This window comes from Crinia signifera, chromosome 1 (assembly GCF_055691185.1).
Source record: "Crinia signifera chromosome 1, ASM5569118v1, whole genome shotgun sequence".
In the NCBI taxonomy this organism is placed as follows: Eukaryota; Metazoa; Chordata; class Amphibia; order Anura; family Myobatrachidae; genus Crinia; species Crinia signifera.
Window position 1 is genome coordinate 173,918,386 of NC_139217.1, and position 17,778 is coordinate 173,936,163.

The window sequence follows — 17,778 nt, forward strand, 5'->3', positions numbered from 1 at the left end:
TGAGTGTACTGCATCCCCTCGCCCCACTGCAGACATGGTACCTCGCTGCGCTTGGCACACTTTACCATGTCCAATTGGAGTCCATGTGGATGGATCATGTTGACCTATTCATGTGTCAACCATTTGACCATGGTGTTCTTTTGACCAATACCTAGATGACGCAGTTTTTTAATTTGTGGAAACAAGACAGTGCCCACTATCAAGGCCATTTGATTTTTTGGTAATTTTAACAAACATTTTCCCCTGCCTTTGTTTGCATTTCTACAGACAGTGGACCTCATTGAGACTTGAATGCCAAGAATCTGCAGTACGTAAGTTGGTCCATGATTGAATTGTGATATCGCTCGTAATGAGGGATTAGTCAAAAGTAACAGGTAGACAGCGTATTTAAGTGGTAAAGAGGAGTGGGCAAAAGCAGGTATGTCATGGTGAGTCTGCATGGTACCCATATTTCAGCATTTGTATTCTGTTGAACGAAATTGATGATGCAGCAGTGGGCATCTCTATGCTCCTGCCCATATTCACATACAGTATACTCGCATATTTATCAATCACATCAACAGTCACATCTGAATGAAGCCCAGTGAGTCAGGGAAGCAGAATTGATGCAAAGTAACAGATGATACACAGCTTACATTGCAGTTTAATAAATGTGTTCCAATTTGCATTTTAAATCTTAAAAGTTTTACTGATTCACTATTCACTATTGGGGCAGCACAGATGATGCAATGGTTAGAATTGCTGAATCACAGCGCTGGGGTCATGGGTTCATTTCCACCATGGTCCTAACTGTGCAGAGTTTGTAAATTCTCCCCATGCATGTGTAGGTTTCCGATATAATCTAGTTTAAAAAGTATGTGCAGCACATACTTTTTGAGCTGTGCGATAGTATGTGGCGGGAGCACGCACCGCATCGCATACAAAAAATGCGCCGTGTATGGGCACCTTATCTTACTTGTTAAGTTTTGTTATTTTGTACGGTGCTGCGAAACACTTGTGGTGCCTTAAAAATAAAAATATAATACTAATAATAGTTATAAAAAATAAATAAATTTAACATCCAACACCAAATCATGGTGAAGATGGAATGACTAAACACGGAAAATGAAAGGAAAATGGCTTCATTATAATATTTGTAATAATAAAAAAAAAGATTAGGTTCCATCACCCCTTTGTCCTCATATATAAACCACTATTCCATCAGTAACAAGATAGACTATTTTTTTTCCATTAGTCTGTCAGTAGACTGTGTCCAGCTGATAAAAAGATTAAGGTATCTCCAATTTCCCCTCACCATTATCTGCCCACTTGATCAGCAATATGGGGGATTTCTGGTAAACCTAGCACGCTTAGCATGTCATAGACGTCTCCATCTGCTTTCTTCTCAAAGTGCTGGAAACTGCTCTTAGAAAAACAAATACTTTGACTGCATTGGTGCAGATAAAGCCTTTCTGGAATAACTAGGTCACCTTGGTTATCAGGCAAAGCCAGGGGTGTGTTTATTTGCACTAGTACTCCTCATATCGTGTCCTGCTATATAAGGATGAAGACAGGGAACTGTTCCACACTGATGGTGAAGACAGTTCTTGTCAAGCGCGTTGCCTGTTATACTGGTAAATAGAACTTTTGAATGGATAATATTCAGGTAACATTTCATCCCATCGCTCTGTACCAGCTGGCTGCCTTCCCATGTGCTTTGCTGTACTGTTATCTCTGCTCAGTTGGCCATTTGCCTATCACATTCAGGTATGCTTTGAAGTGCTAATTAAATACTCCTTATTACACTCACATTGCCAAAATGTTAATTTAACATAAAAGTGTGAGAAGTAGAGAAGCAACACAGAATGGAAGTAGTGTCAGGTACCATCTTTAGATACAATGGGGCAGATGTATTAAGCCTTAACAAGAGATAAATTTAAGTGTTATAAGGAGAGATAAACTTCCCAGCCAATCAGCTCCTTACTGACTTTTTCCAAACACAGCCTGTAACATGGCAGTTAGCAGGTGATTGGATGGACGTTTATTTCTCCTTATCACACTTGCATTTATCTCTTGTTAAGGCTTAATACATCTGCCCCATAATGTTTATATTCAGGACTAAAATCAAACTGCCAATAATATATAGCTCTTGTACTCCAATCCGGGAATCCGACTGTCAGAACGTCCCGACAGTCGGACAGTCGGAATTCCAGGCCGTTTTTGTTTCTTCTGACTGTAACTCAACAGCTAGAATTCAATGTTCCGGCTGCCGAGTGTTGGAAAGTCTGTGGATCAGTGAAAACGGCCTCGCATTGTCAAAAAACAGAAGTAAATTTGACAGAGGTTCTTTAAAAGAAGGGGGCCAGAAAAAAAAGGGGCATCTTAGCCTGAGCACAGGATTGTTGTGTTTATTTAGTTGTGAACACTTGCAGAATGCCACACAGGTGTTTATATATAAAAATGATATTTGCAAATGGTCATGGGCAAATATTCTCATGGTTGCAACAAGGTTGCTGATCTTTCTGTTGGTTGCGACAAGGTCACAGATTATTCAGTGGGTTGTGGCGAGGTCACATATTATTCAGTTGTTTGCTGGTTATTTAGTTGTTTCCTTTTGCAGGTAGTCATATAGGCCCTTATTCTGGTTGGTGCGGATATGTCCGCATGCGTTCATTCCGCCGATGTTTTGTGTTTGCGCATGTGCAGAGGCATATCTGCAGAGGCATTGACTGTCTGTAAATACCCTGTTTTGTTGTATCACTGTCTGCTATTGTAAAGCGCAACGGAATATGCTGCGCTATATAAGAAACTGTTAATAAATAATAAATAATGTGCGAAAGGGACATACGTCCAAATTCCACATGAATTGTTTACACTACGAACAGGGGGAGGAGAGGGGCGTGAAGGGCTGTTTGGCCTCATTAACATATGCATATGCCCCGCATTTCATGGGCGTTCCCATGAAAATGCTGGGCGTACGTATGGTAATGCGGCCGTGATGCACGTGTAGGGGGCGGACATATGACATTGCCGGATGTCAGCTGCCCGCCCAGATCCCTGCTTTTGCACGGAGAAATGCCCGAGTGGTCTGAGCTTGCGGGAGCTGCCTGACCACTCGGTCCTGCGACCATCGAATGATGGGGGAGGTTCCCAGAGATGGAGGAGATGTATACATGAGAAATCCACTCGTGCTCCGTGCGGTCAGCGGCTTACCGCATTCGGACGGAGTAAGCGATCCGTACGGAAGGCGGGGTTTAGGACGCATGGTCCTGGCCGCATATTCGGCTCCAGCCGCACAGACCAGAATAAGGCCCATAGTTTGTTATCCTCTTGCCTACTTCTAAGGATTTCTAGGTTCTTGTACCATGTACAGTAAGACCTGGTGGCACCAGAGTTGAGGTGGACCTAATTCGGCTATTAAAGTTGAAGCCTAGCACCGCAAGATCTAGTCATCCCTAGGGAGATGCAACAAAGGTAGTGTAGGGGCTCACTGTGACTCGCTCAGACTGTCCTAAAATGATCTGTTCCGGTCTCCAATTTACATTAATTACTACATTAATTGTTTTCTTTATTTCAGATACATATATCTCCTACTTGGAGGAGTGATTTTAGCATGTACTTCAATGGGTCCTTGTGCTGCTACACTGCTATTCATCCCTGCCCTGGGCACAACAGCGCTGTGTTATACTGTAAGCTACCATGTGGTGCACAGATGGGCTTTTCTGCTTCAGATGGGGTGGCTAACCTGTTGTCATCTATGGCTAATGTATAAACAGTATTACCTGTATGAAATCATGACAATAAAGTAAGTAAAGCAACTACAGGACAGCAGTTGCAGAAATATGTATCTATGCACCATAATTATTGAACAATATAGTGCCTGATTCAGTGCTAGAATCAAGTGCACAATGTTTTAATTATGCGCATTTAGCTGAGATGCACTGCACATATGTTCCAATTTGTTAACACGGTCGGAACTACATGGAGATCCATGCAGTTACATAGTTACATAGTAGGTAAGGCTGAAAAAAGACTTGCGTCCATCTAGTTCAACCTGGTATAGATATCCATTGCTGATTTGGTAGGTTCTGCTATTTTACAGACAAATTATATTTCTCATTTGTACCCATGGATGTTTTTCTCCAGTAAATGTTTGTCCAACTTTGCCTTGAACGCATTTAATGAGCCAGCCATTACCACCTCTCTGGGAAGAGAGTTCCAGAGTTTGACTGTTCTGACCGTAAAGAAATTCTTTCTACTAGCTGAATGAAATCTTTTTTCTTCTAATCTATACTCATGCCCTCGCGTCCTAGATTCCTTTCTAGTAGAAAATAGGGTGTGTGACAGTTCCTTATATTGGCCCTTGATATACTTGTACATGTTGAGCATGTCCCCCCTTAAACGTCTCTTTTCTAATGTAAATAGTCCCAAATTGCTTAATCTCTCCCCGTAGCTTAAATTCTCCATTCCCCTAATAAGCTTTGTTGCTCGCCTTTGGACTTTTTCTAATTCTATGATGTCCTTTTTATAGTGTGGGGCCCAGAACTGTACTCCGTACTCTAGGTGAGGTCGCACCAATGCTTTATATAGTGGCATAATTACCCTTGAGTTCCTAGTTTCCATTCCCCTCTTAATACATGCCAGAATTTTGTTGGCCTTTTTTGTAGCTACAATACAATGGGCAATATACAGTTCCTATAGTCCTTCTCAGTAGGTGACAGGGCGGGGCAGTTGCATGTGTCAGTGGGCATGGTGGGGTGTACCGGTGTCTGTAATTGTGCAAGAAGGCTGGCAGCCAGATATTGTTGGACATTCTGAGCAACCATACGGTTGCTCAGACGTTGGATGGTGCAGCTGATGCCCTCTTGATGGTGTGCCTTTGTGCACACCATGGGGGACTAGAGCTGCAGCCGATAGGCAGCTTAATCCCCAAGCTTATCAACTGCAGCCTTAGTATTATTTTGCAGAAGCATCTATGACAGAAGTCACTGCTGCTACTGCTTAGCGTCAGACTCAAAATCAGGCCATGGTGCAATCTAACATTTTACAAAAATATACATACTGGAGCTGGAAATATGTATTTTTATGGAAGATTCACATTTTCATAATCTGCATGAGCACAAAGATTTAATCCATGTAAAGTTTGTAGTGTATCTTTGACTTCTTACATGTGGAGAGAAGTTACATATAAGCATAGACTCATGATCAAATTATTGTGACTCATGCAGATAAAAATGCATATACATCAGTCAGGAGACATATATTGTGCATGTATTGGAGAGCTGGTGCATATATACATATCATAGTTGCCTACCCTTCTGCATTCTACAGGAGACTCCCTGAAATAGCAGCAATCTCCTTCTCTCCCTGATTAGTCTAGCAATCTCCCTCATTTCAGTAAACCCACATTACACAGCGGTTACATTTTTTGGGGGAGACAAAAAATAAAGAAGCATGAGAAATATACATTCAAATGGAATCAATACCATTTCCCTGCATTGGTTATTTTATGGTACAATAATCTCTAGAGGTACATGCATATTAAATAAGGTTTCTTGTGGCCACTTATATGGAACCACGTGTAAAACACAATACATGAACAAATCCTGGCACATATCAGTGTATTTTCTTCAACAAGGAGAGTAGATCTTACTAACTGCTTTGGGGCTCATCTACATTTGGATGTACTGTAAGTCATTTTATGATATGCCTCTCAGATGTAGTAGTGCACATCTGCGCTTCTAGGTGCTACCTTCCGGGGCCTGCCCAAGGGTCCCTCAATTCTGGTGCCTCAATTACAATGTCCGTGAAAAATGTTCCCAAAACTAGGTAAGTATGGTTACATTTCATTTGGATGTTATTGGATAGGCATCACATTTAATGACATATAATATGCTGAGTTAGAAGAAAATAAGTATCACTCCCGTCATAGGGACCCCTCAGGCAGGAGGCACTGACACCCTGGGCCCCCCATTAAATCTGACTCTGGTCCATATATGGAGCTAGACATGCCTTTGGGTGGTGCATGACACACCCCCTCTACGGAGCGCCATGCAAAATTCTAATACCAACTCTAATCTCCCTGAAATTAGTTTTCAATAGTAGGCAAGTATGATACATCTGTATATCTTTAGTAGTAATGATAGTGATAACTTTAAGCAGTACTATTCCATTATCTGGTATGTCCATACAATAACATGACTCAGATGTGCTTGGATTGTGTATCTCTGCTGCTTACTTGGACGCAGCAGTGATGCACAGATATATATTAATGCAGCAGGAGGTGTCTGCATTTATTTGCAGTCCAGTCACCTGCAACTCCATCAGCAAATGTGGTCATGTAAATATTAGTCAGCAGACAAAGCTCTGCTAAAATGGAGGCAACATGTGTCTGTTTTGGGAAACCTATCCCATCGCATTCGCCACCTCAAACAGCTGCAAACTGCCAATCATTTGATGTCTGCAGCCATTCTGCGTGCAGTAGTAGTAGTAGTAGTAGTAGTAGTAGTAGTAGTAGTAGTATGTTTATTTATAAGGCGCCGCAAAGTGTCCGCAGCGTCGTACATAGCAAACAAAAAACAAATTACAAGGTAACGTACAGGGTGTGTTGAAAAATACAGTATGAATAGGGGTATAGCTGGTAGAACTAAAATCAGCATCAGTTCAGAAGTAGGTGTCAAAATTGTCGAGGAGACTGAAGATGAAGTAGAGGAAGGGAAGAACAGGACAGGAGCACAGGTGAGGTAAAGAGGTAGGGTGAGTATGTGAGGAAGGAGGACCCTACTCATAAGAGTTAACATACTAAAAATAGGTGGGTGGACGAACGAAAAACAATAGGATAAGTAGGAACGGAGGGGAACGGAGGCAGGATAGGAGGATCAAAAGAGGTTAGGAGGAGGGATAGGCTAGTCGAAAAAAGTGGGTTTTGAGGGAGCGCTTGAAGGAGGTAAGGGAATCAGCAAGCCTGATGGGTGGCTGGAGGTTGTTCCAGTGCAGGGGGGCAGCGCGAGAGACAGTCTTGGACACGGGAGTGGGAGGAGGTGATAAGGTGAGAGGTCAGTCGGCGGTCAGCGATGGAGCGAAGAGGACGGGAGGGAGTGTGGATAGAGATCAGTGAAGAGAGGTAAGGAGCGGTGGAGGAGGAGAGAGCCTTGTAGGTGGTGGTGAGGAGTATGTCCAGTACCCATACTGGGCATGCACTGTATGTGTCCTGCACATGAGCAAAGTACCAAGCATCACTCAGAATGCAGGGAGCATCTTGTACAGCAACTATCTTGCACTTGGTGAAGAGTACCAGACATATACTAGTGGGTATCCAATACTTTTGTGAACAGCACTAAATATACACTAGTCAGGGTGCAGCCTGCCCAGTGGATGGTCTGCAGCTCTGTAATTGGATATCCGGTCGATGGACCAATGGTGTCTAGATCAACCATGTTATGATTGACAACTCTTAGTCGATGTGTCTAAATTAAACGTCTCTTGCAGTATATTATAAAACAATGTCTAATTTGTGCAATGTGTCGGATGTGCACATTATGCCGTATGAAGCAAAATAAAGTGTCATGCAGTACAAATGCAAGTGCCAAGTGTAGAACTACTAGCCAATGAGTTACAGCATGTTGCAGAAAAAAAAAATGTACCTTTGTTTATTTGTGGTCATTTAATTTGGGCTAACCATAGTAGAGGTCTATTTGTATTGTCATTGTATCAAAAATAAAGTAAAAACCATTGACAGAATATTTTTATTAGGTTTTCCATCATGATTTCATCCCTTATGCTGTTGACTCAAAAAGTCACATCTCTTGCTATGGATATCCATGAAAGGAAAGTGACAGTCATAGCAGAAGATTGCATTAAGGAGAAAGGTTCCCATGATCAGCCCAGTCTACTATCTCTCCTTTCCTACCTTATGTCCTTTCCGGCATTGTTGGGTGGACCACTTTGTTCATTTGTGGAGTTCCAGCATCAGGTCAGAAGTTCCCATAGGTGTAGTAATTTGCGGCAGGCTTGGACGACAATTCGAGGTTGCACATTATTTCTGTTACTTCAAACACTCCGTGGTTTTCTGTCTGAGAGGAAAGTCTTCCAGTGTGATCTCATGGACTGCAGGCAGCATCACTGTGTGTATGTAATGTGGACCACAGCACTGTTATATAAACTGACTTACTACTCCCACTGGCTCCTAGATGAGGCCCTATTTCACTCTGCAGGCTTTTCAGTAGTTATGGATTCTAATACAAATCTTTCTGATATAGACATCTATACTTTGGAGACAACCAACAAAATCGCAGTGTTTGCCAGGACCTGGAATAAAAGTACAGCAAAATGGCTTAGGAGAATCATATTCCAAAACTGCAGAAAGAGTCCCTTATTCGCTACATTCGCCTTCTCAGCTTGGTGGCACGGACTATACCCTGGACAAATATTTGGCTTCTTGTGCTGGGCTGTGATGGTGGAGGCTGATTACAGGATACACATGAATTTAGATACGATTTCAAATTCATGGTACATCATCACTTTTAACAAAGCAATTACTTGGATTCAAACCCAGTTAATTATTGCATTCATCATGTTAGCTATTGAAATGAGAAGCGTAACAATCGTATATTTGCTTTGTTTTTCTTACAATAGTTTATTTCCTATTATATATGCCTTGTCATTTATATTCTTTATTAAACGAAAGAGATAACATTATCATGATACTTAGAGCTTAAATGGGGGGGGGGGGGGGGCATCGGTATGGGCTAAAATGGCGGCAAGAAAAAAATTAATTAATGTTCTCTCTAAACAAAGTTTTCAATGTGAACAAAAAAATTAGGATTAGTTATTTTACACATTGTTGGTAATCTTGTTTGGTTCACCCATGGTGCCGTACAAGCGACCTATCCAATGAAGGAGATCCCTGGCCTCCTTCTGTACACACCTACATTTGTTATTTTAAAAAACTGACCTAATTGCTCCCCCTTCCTCCTGCAATCCAAATGACAACAGCTTGTCAATCACCAATAGTCTGCTGCTGTACTGCATCCGGTGTCACAGGACCCATTTGTGCAAACACTGATTGGTAATTTGTAGTGTATTGTACACCATTTAAATCTTCATGGTGAAGAGCAATGCTGTATGTTTGGGATAAAAAATACTGCAATTTATAACCAATGAGCTTATAACGAGCAACCTCATTGGCAGGAAAATTTGCAGTTAGTTTGGACATCCTTAAGTCATCAAAATGACAAATACAGGTACTACTGTTAAAACAACACAAAAGGATGCTTGATAAAAATGCTCATAAGAAATAATACTAACCATGTATGATAACCATACTTCACCTAAAATTGTGGCTTGGTTACCTTTTTTAAATTTATATTCATTTAATCAGCTTTTGTCTATTATTGATACAAACTCAATGATTTGTGGTCTAAGAGAATGCTAAAAATGCAACTATAAAGAAATTGCTCAACTGGTTTAGAATTCACTGTCTACTTTTTCTTTAAACATCAAACATAAATAGCTTTATTAATGTAAAATATACAGTTCTTCAAAGTGCGAGTTACTGATTTAAAAACCACATCAAAGTGTGTGTCTTTCTGTATAAGTGATCCATCGTACATAAGGTCTTTTATTATCTTTTGTAATATTTTAAAAACCTGGAATAAGTGACAGAAAATGCCACTAACATTTGTTATCATTTAATTTTGCCTGGGGCTTTCTAACTGGCCCCATCTGGCCAAAGGGGATGTAGTTGGCATCCCAGCGTTCAGAAAACTGGCAACGGAATCCAGACACCTGTCAGAATTCTGCCTCCGGAATAACAAATCCCGGAAGCCCTACGTAACTATGTCAGGGTCAGGAGGGTTATGCTGCATGGTTCGTTCAGGTTAGTCTGTGGGGTGGGGAGGGGGAAGGTTAGCGTTTGGCTGCAGGACGGAAAGGTCATAGGTTAGTGTAGTTGAGGTCCCCAGGCAGGATGGTAGGCAGTTGCTATGTCGGTGTCAGAATACTGACGGATGGTATCCCGACTGTTGGTATCCTGTACCCAATTCAACCAAAGATACCAAAACCAGTATCAAAAATATATATTCTTTTTCCATGAGGTATGACATAAAGGGGGGTATTCAATCGCGGGTCACAGCTGTCGATCCATCTCCAACAGCCGTGACCCTGGCCCGTTTTCATTTTGCTTGACAGCATATCGCTAGGCGGGATTCAATGTCCCGCTTGGCGTTTGGTAAGAAGGATGTGCATCCATTTAAATGGTCATGAATTGTCGAGATTCAGCCGTGATCGCGACAATTCATGGCCGTTATCGACAAAACGGGCGCAACAGCTTTTAAAAAGTCGGCCGGTTCTGTCGATCTGCCTCTTCAATAGTGTCAAGCAAAGACAGCATTGAATAGGAGCCTGCTGATATTTCCCCGTCGTAAATAGCGACGGGGATTGAATACCCCCCAAAATGTAATATAATTGGTCATTTATCTTATTCAAGCTATACAACAGAGCTGCTTATCCCTGGTTTTCCAATCAGATCCACTGGTTGTTCAGACACCACCGCTGATCGACAAGCCACTGGGAAAATTCTGCATCTTAAAAATCCCAGATTTGCCACTTACAATAATTTTGTGGTTGGAATCAGCAAACATTTTGGATTTCCTTTATTACTCCACTATATATGTTGGCAAAATGGGGTATTGAAGCAATTCATCCCAGATGTATAGGCCCCATTAGATTTGATTCTTCTATTTCATGACATTGTAAAATTGAATTGCAATTGTTTGTCTCATAATTGTTTGTGAGTTTCTTGCAGCGTGAGTCATCATGGCATTATCTTACTTTATGGCAGCCCAAACTCGCTGGCCATAGCTCTGCAAGCAATTTTTATTGAATATGAGCAGAAATCAGGTCACAAGGGGGGAGTTCCGATGAGTTCCGATGATGTTGCCAGTTTTGAAATGCCACATCAACATACACCATTCGCAAATAATTGGATTGACCCCTATGCACAATGGTGCATATAAATACTACTACTACTACTACTACTACTACTAATAATAATAATAATAATAAAATTCATACAAAGCAACCAATTTTTTATGTATAAACAACTTTTATGTTATTCAATCAAAATGTTAGAATATCATTACTTTGTTAAAAGTCTCTTCAACAAGATTTGATCCATTATTCCATAAGCATGAACAGGTACGATGATCAGGTATTTTATCTACCATCTTCTTGTAACGGAAATAATGAATACATCACAGAAAATGGGCCAGATGTACTTAGCCTTGAAAAGAAATAAAATTACGATAAATCACCAACCAATCAGCTCCTACCTGTCATTTTTCAAACACAGCCTGTATCATGGCAGTTCGGAGTTGAGGGTTTATCACTTTTCATTTTCTCAGTTTTCAAGCTTAGTACATCTGGCTCTATAATATATGTATATAGAAATTGCCTAGCTAGAGGTAGCCACTGTAAATTTTATGAACTTGGACTACACAGTCTCCTTGACAATTTTGACACCTACTTCTGAACTGATGCTGATTTTAGTTCTACCAGCTATACCCCTATTTATACTGTATCTTTCAACACACCCTGTACGTTACCTTGTAATTTGTTTTTTTGTTTGCTATGTACGGCGCTACGGACACTTTGCGGCGCCTTATAAATAAACGTACTACTACTACTACTACTACTACACATGATAAGTGCTAAGGGCAGTATTCAATGAGAAAAGTTCTCCGTGTTTTGTGGAGAACTTGTGCTTTGTTCGCCTTGGACAGAGCATTTTGCTCTCCAAAAGCGAGCAACCCTATTCAATGTGAAATGTTCTCCGTCTTTCTAAGTGACTTTCTCCGTGTCTCTCCGTGTAGCAATTCTCCATCTTTTGATGGAGAGTTGGAATGTGAACTTTTAAACTAAAAGGTTTTTTTAAGAAATTTTGGTGTCAAAAAATCATTTTTTTTTTCTGTGAAGGGGCATGTTATTTTTATTCATGTGCTTATAGAACATGAATATATATTTAATAAAAAAAAAAAAAATTTTAATTTTTTTTTTTTTTTTTTACACAGTGCAGCCAGCAGGGGGCCGGAGCGCTCGAGCCGCTCATTAGATATTCATATATTCACTGCACCCGAACGTAACTATGCACAAACGGGTGCAGTGAATACTGGGTCCCCCGCTGGCTATAGGGGGGTGCAGCCTGGGTCCTGGAGAGCCCCCCTCCCCTCCACAGTCCTCTGGAGCAGCCAGGGAGACTTTAATCTCTCTGGCTGCTTCCGGCTCCCTGAAAGCTCCCTGCTCCCTGCAGGGGTTAAGACTCTCCGCGAGTGGCGGAGAGCATCAGCCACATTGAATAGAGGGAGCAGGAGTGGCAGAGAGCCCTCCGGAACACGGAGAGTGCATGGAGAGCGAAATAAAACGCTCTCCATGCACGGAGAACTTTTTCATTGAATACTGCCCTAAATGTCTGGCAATAGATAAAAATCCATGATGTGTATGCTGTATCGTAGCTGTACCCAAGGCCAGTGGAACATAGTAATCCCGTTAGCAGGCTACACTTGCAGGTTGGCCAGTACAGGTGCTGTTCAACCATCCATTACTCGCTAGAAGAGCAAAACATGGGCATGGTAGCAGAGAGACAAGTGCACAGGTGCATTTCCTATGTACATGCGCTTAGTAAGGTGACAAAGGAAATTCATTTATGCAACCAATATTGATTATTAATATTATTATTAAGATTTAGTTAATATAAAATGTATCCTGCATTGATACAAAAAAAAACATATTGGTAAATACATGAAGCAGTGATAACTGTGGGGAAGTGAGCCAGTGGAGCAGTTGCTCATGGCAACCAATCAGCTGCTCTGTATAATTTTATAGTATGCAAATTATAAATGTTACTTCAATGCTGATTGGTTATATTTGTCACTGACTAAGCAGATGGGCCGCAACACTTAAATGCCAATTCATTTTAGGCATTTATTGTTAGAGATAGAATTGCCTCGTCTTTATTACTGGTGTTGAGTTCATGTATAACTACTAGTAATTCATCATAACATCACAACTACAAATATAACTATTGAAAAACATTCCAACCTTGCTAATATTTAAACATATAGATTATAGTCTATCCAGGTGTGGCTACCTGTAGCGTAAAAAATAGAAATTTGTTTACCATGTACGTCATGAACTGCACTTTGAAATGTCTCTGAAAACCACACCATTTCTGTTCTGTTGTTAAACTGATGACAGACAAACAATAGGTGACTTAAGCAAATATGAGGCTAGGTTTTGCAGGGAACTGCCCCTGTAATTCATCAGTCTTTATTCAGATTTTCAGATCTCACTTGCTTCTTGGCATTGTACTGTATGTGTCATGAGACAGGAAACAGAGCTGGCACATCCACTAGGTTGGCTGTTGTTAAGGTGCCGTAGTTGTAGGTTGCCTAAAACACTGAATGTGTGATTTCATTCCTTTTATTTTCACTGCGGTACCCTCACAGTAAGTGCAAACCAATGTCATGAAGCAGCCATCAGTCTGGCAGAGACAACGAAGATGTTGCTCACATTATATATATATATATATATATATATATATATTTATTTATTAAGAAGTAGGCGGAGGTTGTGTTACCATGGGTGCCCAGGGCATATTGCGCTCCACATTTTGCTATGGTGCGGTCAATGGAGAGCCTCATTGCCCCAATCCTTACCCTCCACCACATATTATGTTACCTGTATATTATAGTAACAAGTAAATCTTGCTTGTAATTGGTCCGAAATAATTGTTAATTTTTATAGTAGTGTCACACTGACATTGTCTGTGGCTGTATAGATTAGTAACTGTAAAGCTGGGTACACATCTATACAATCCCTGTTTTCTTGCAAACATTCGATCGACCATACATGCGACCGACCGTCCATAAACACCAGCCGATACGCACGTACACACTTGTACAATTTTACTTGCATCCGATCTACTCCCGTCCAAACAGTAGCAAGAAAAAGATTGTACCACCATAGACACTCTCGATTTGGGCTATTGACACATCATATATAAACAAAAGTATCATAATGGGCTGGGCTAGGGGCATACCAAAACAAAGAGGCGTGAGTACAGAACCTAAACAAAAGTGATTAGGGTAAAGAAGGGGCACGCGTCTAAATTATTCAGCCGGCAGGGTGACAACGGCAAACTGCTATATAGACGGGGTATGCTTCTAAATTAGTCAGCAGGCAGGGTATGGAACACCCACATTTGCGCTTAAAGGCAATTAATTCTCATTTGTATTTGTCTATTTCCCCTTGTAGCTTTGACAACCAACTAGTATCAACATCTTGCTCAAAGATATGTATATAAGATTTTTCAAAATCCAGCAATTTTGCTTTATACTTCTGTTGCTCCTTTGTCGCTTTCTCAACAACTAATAGGATCAAATCCATTGAACACTTGTTGAGTATTGCGATCCATCTTTTGCAAAAATTTACATTGTACCTTCCAATGGTCGGCATATTCTTAATGCGAGACCCCCTTGGAATCTGTTGCAATCTATAATAGTCAGACAAGGTGACGCTGTGATACATGTAATCGCATTCTTTTTGTCGCAGTCTCAACCATTGTCGATATAACACTTCAGGGGTTAAGCATGGTAATTCATCTTCAAGCCTTTGTTTGGACAGTATGGCTTCTGCCTCAATATAACTAAAGGACACTGTGTCCCGGACATCCATCTGCATAAACTCCAGTGCAGCGTCCAAAGCCTGACTTGCTTCCATATTAGGATAACCTGCTTCCTCCTTCAATTAAAAAGGCTTCTGTAGCTCTGTGTAGATACACCAACTCCAGGTTAACCTAGTCAGTCCTGGGACAAAATGAGTCCAATGAACGATGACAGTATGGTGCCTTGTCACAACATAATCTAGGCAGCTATGGCCACATATGTTGGTATATATCCTGGGTGTAGACCGGCACTCACTGTAGATATGCTAAATGCTGCGGTGCCCTCCAAACCAACAACGTTGGTGAATGTAGATAGTGCAGCGGGCGGCAGTCAAACAGACTGGATACCAATTTGGTGAAGAATAAAACAGCCTTTATTCCAATGGTGTTTCGGACTATTACACCCCCGTTTTCAAGGACAGACATTAATGAGACTAACAAACAATGTATAAATAGGTACACCTACCCGCCCACCCCGCCCCCCCGGATCCTGACCCGCCTCCACTCAACGGACACTTTACTTGCCATACACCCGGTCCACATGTTCAGACACCCGCCAGCGACGTCCATCCGCTAACTGCTGCTCCTGGAACATGCTGCGTGTTGCTAGTGTTCCGGGTGCTGCACGACCAGAGAGCTGCTTCCGGGTATCTTAATCACGTGACTCAATCGGCCAATCTGCAAGGGGTATGTCCCAGTGCTGTGTTTGGCGTGTCACCTAGGAAACAAGAAATATGTGAAATGTAGATAAGAAAAGAGTAGGGGTAGAAGTGTTAAAGATTCTTTAGTAAAATTAGACATCACGGGGTGGGAACGTAATTCTAGTCAACATTTTTTGAGTTGTAAAAATGGTTGCTATCGGTGCCTGGGATGCACCACATGTCGTGTTATGAGCACAGGGGCCACATTTTGTCATCCCTATTCAGGCAAAAGGATCCCTATTAAGTACCCACTTACTTGCAGTTCAACCCATGTGATTTTTTTTGCTGACATGCCCTTGTGGCTGGTCATATGTGGTACATTCAAGGAGCGGATGGCCCTTCATAGGTACAGCATCCATGCAGCCTTGATTCAGAATGGGATGCAGGTAGCAAAAGCTGTATACAGGTAATGGATGCTTGGAGGCATGGAGTAACCGTAGCTGGGACACAGGTGTCTGGAAACACGGAGTAGAGACCGCTGGAGCACAGGTGTCTGGAAACACGGAGTAGAGACCGCGGGAGCACAGGTGTCTGGAAACACGGAGTAGAGACCGCGGGAGCACAGGTGTCTGGAAACACGGAGTAGAGACCGCGGGAGCACAGGTGTCTGGAAACACGGAATAGAGACCGCGGGAGCACAGGTGTCTGGAAACACGGAATAGAGACCACGGGAGCACAGGTGTCTGGAAACACGGAATAGAGACCACGGGAGCACAGGTGTCTGGAAACACGGAATAGAGACCACGGGAGCACAGGTGTCTGGAAACACGGAATAGAGACCACGGGAGCACAGGTGTCTGGAAACACGGAATAGAGACCACGGGAGCACAGGTGTCTGGAAACATGGAATAGAGACCACGGGAGCACAGGTGTCTGGAAACAAGGAATAGAGACCACGGGAGCACAGGTGTCTGAAAACACAGAATAGAGACCACGGGAGCACAGGTGTCTGGAAACAAGGAATAGAGACCACGGGAGCACAGGTGTCTGGAAACACGGAGTAGAGACTGCTGGAGCACAGGTGTCTGGAAACACGGAGCAGGTACAGCTTGTGCACTGGTGCCTAGAAGCACGGGATCACAGCAACCGGGGCACAGGTGCGGATAGCTGGGATCTGTGGCAGTGAAGGTGGTCACAGGTGCAGGTAGTCACAGGTGCAGGAACTGGAGCACGCAGGTGGTCACAGGTGCAGGAACTGGTGCACGCAGGTGCAGGTGGTCACAGGTGCAGGAGCTGGGGCACGCAGGTGCAGGTGGTCACAGGTGCAGGAACTGGTGCACGCAGGTGCAGGTGGTCACAGGTGCAGGAACTGGAGCATGCAGGTGCAGGTGGTCACAGGTGCAGGAACTGGAGCATGCAGGTGCAGGTGGTCACAGGTGCAGGAACTGGAGCATGCAGGTGCACGTGGTCACAGGTGCAGGAACTGGAGCACGCAGGTGCAGGTGGTCATAGGTGCAGGAACTGGTGCACTTAGTCACAGGTGCAGGAACTGGGGCATGCAGGTGCAAGTGGTCACAGGTGCAGGAACTGGGGTATGCAGGTGCAGGTGGTCACAGGTGCAGGAACTGGGGCATGCAGGTGCAGGTGGTCACAGGTGCTGGAACTGGGGCACGCAGGTGCAGGTGGTCACAGGTGCAGGAACTGGGGCACGCAGGTGCAGGAACTGGTGCATGCAGGTGGTCACAGGTGCAGGAACTGGTGCACGCAGGTGCATATTGTCACAGGTGCAGGAACTGGTGCACGCAGGTGCATATTGTCACAGGTGCAGGAACTGGGGCACGCAGGTGCAGGTGGTCACAGGTGCAGGAACTGGTGCACGCAGGTGGTCACAGGTGCAGGAACTGGTGCACGCAGGTGGTCACAGGTGCAGGAACTGGAGCATGCAGGTGCAGGTGGTCACAGGTGCAGGAACTGGGGAACGCAGGTGCAGGTGGTCACAGGTGCAGGAACTGGTGCACGCAGGTGCAGGTGGTCACAGGTGCAGGAACTGGTGCACGCAGGTGGTCACAGGTGCAGGAACTGGTGCACGCAGGTGCAGATTGTCACAGGTGCAGGAACTGGTGCACGCAGGTGCAGATTGTCACAGGTGCAGGAACTGGGGCATGCAGGTGCAGGTGGTCACAGGTGCAGGGACTGGTGCACGCAGGTGCAGGTGGTCACAGGTGCAGGAACTGGTGCACGCAGGTGCAGGAACTGGTGCATGCAGGTGGTCACAGGTGCAGGAACTAGAGCACACAGGTGCAGATTGTCACAGGTGCAGGAACTGGGGCACGCAGGTGCAGGTGGTCACAGGTGCAGGGACCAGGGTGGTTAAGAACTTGGGAGCCTGTTCAGGGAGCGCTCCTTCAGCATGGAGCTTAGAAGCAACGATGCACAAGC

General features: G+C 43.4%; 1 protein-coding gene across 1 annotated transcript; it reads left to right on the top strand.

The window, feature by feature from the left end:
- The first annotated feature begins 1,630 nt into the window (after positions 1-1,630).
- On the top strand, positions 1,631-8,671 carry MBOAT4 (membrane bound ghrelin O-acyltransferase MBOAT4). Its single transcript, XM_083174217.1, has 3 exons — positions 1,631-1,746; positions 3,557-3,784; positions 7,732-8,671. Exons 1-3 carry the CDS (start codon positions 1,631-1,633, stop codon positions 8,669-8,671), a joined length of 1,284 nt encoding a protein of 427 aa, XP_083030343.1.
- Positions 8,672-17,778: the final 9,107 nt, after the last annotated feature.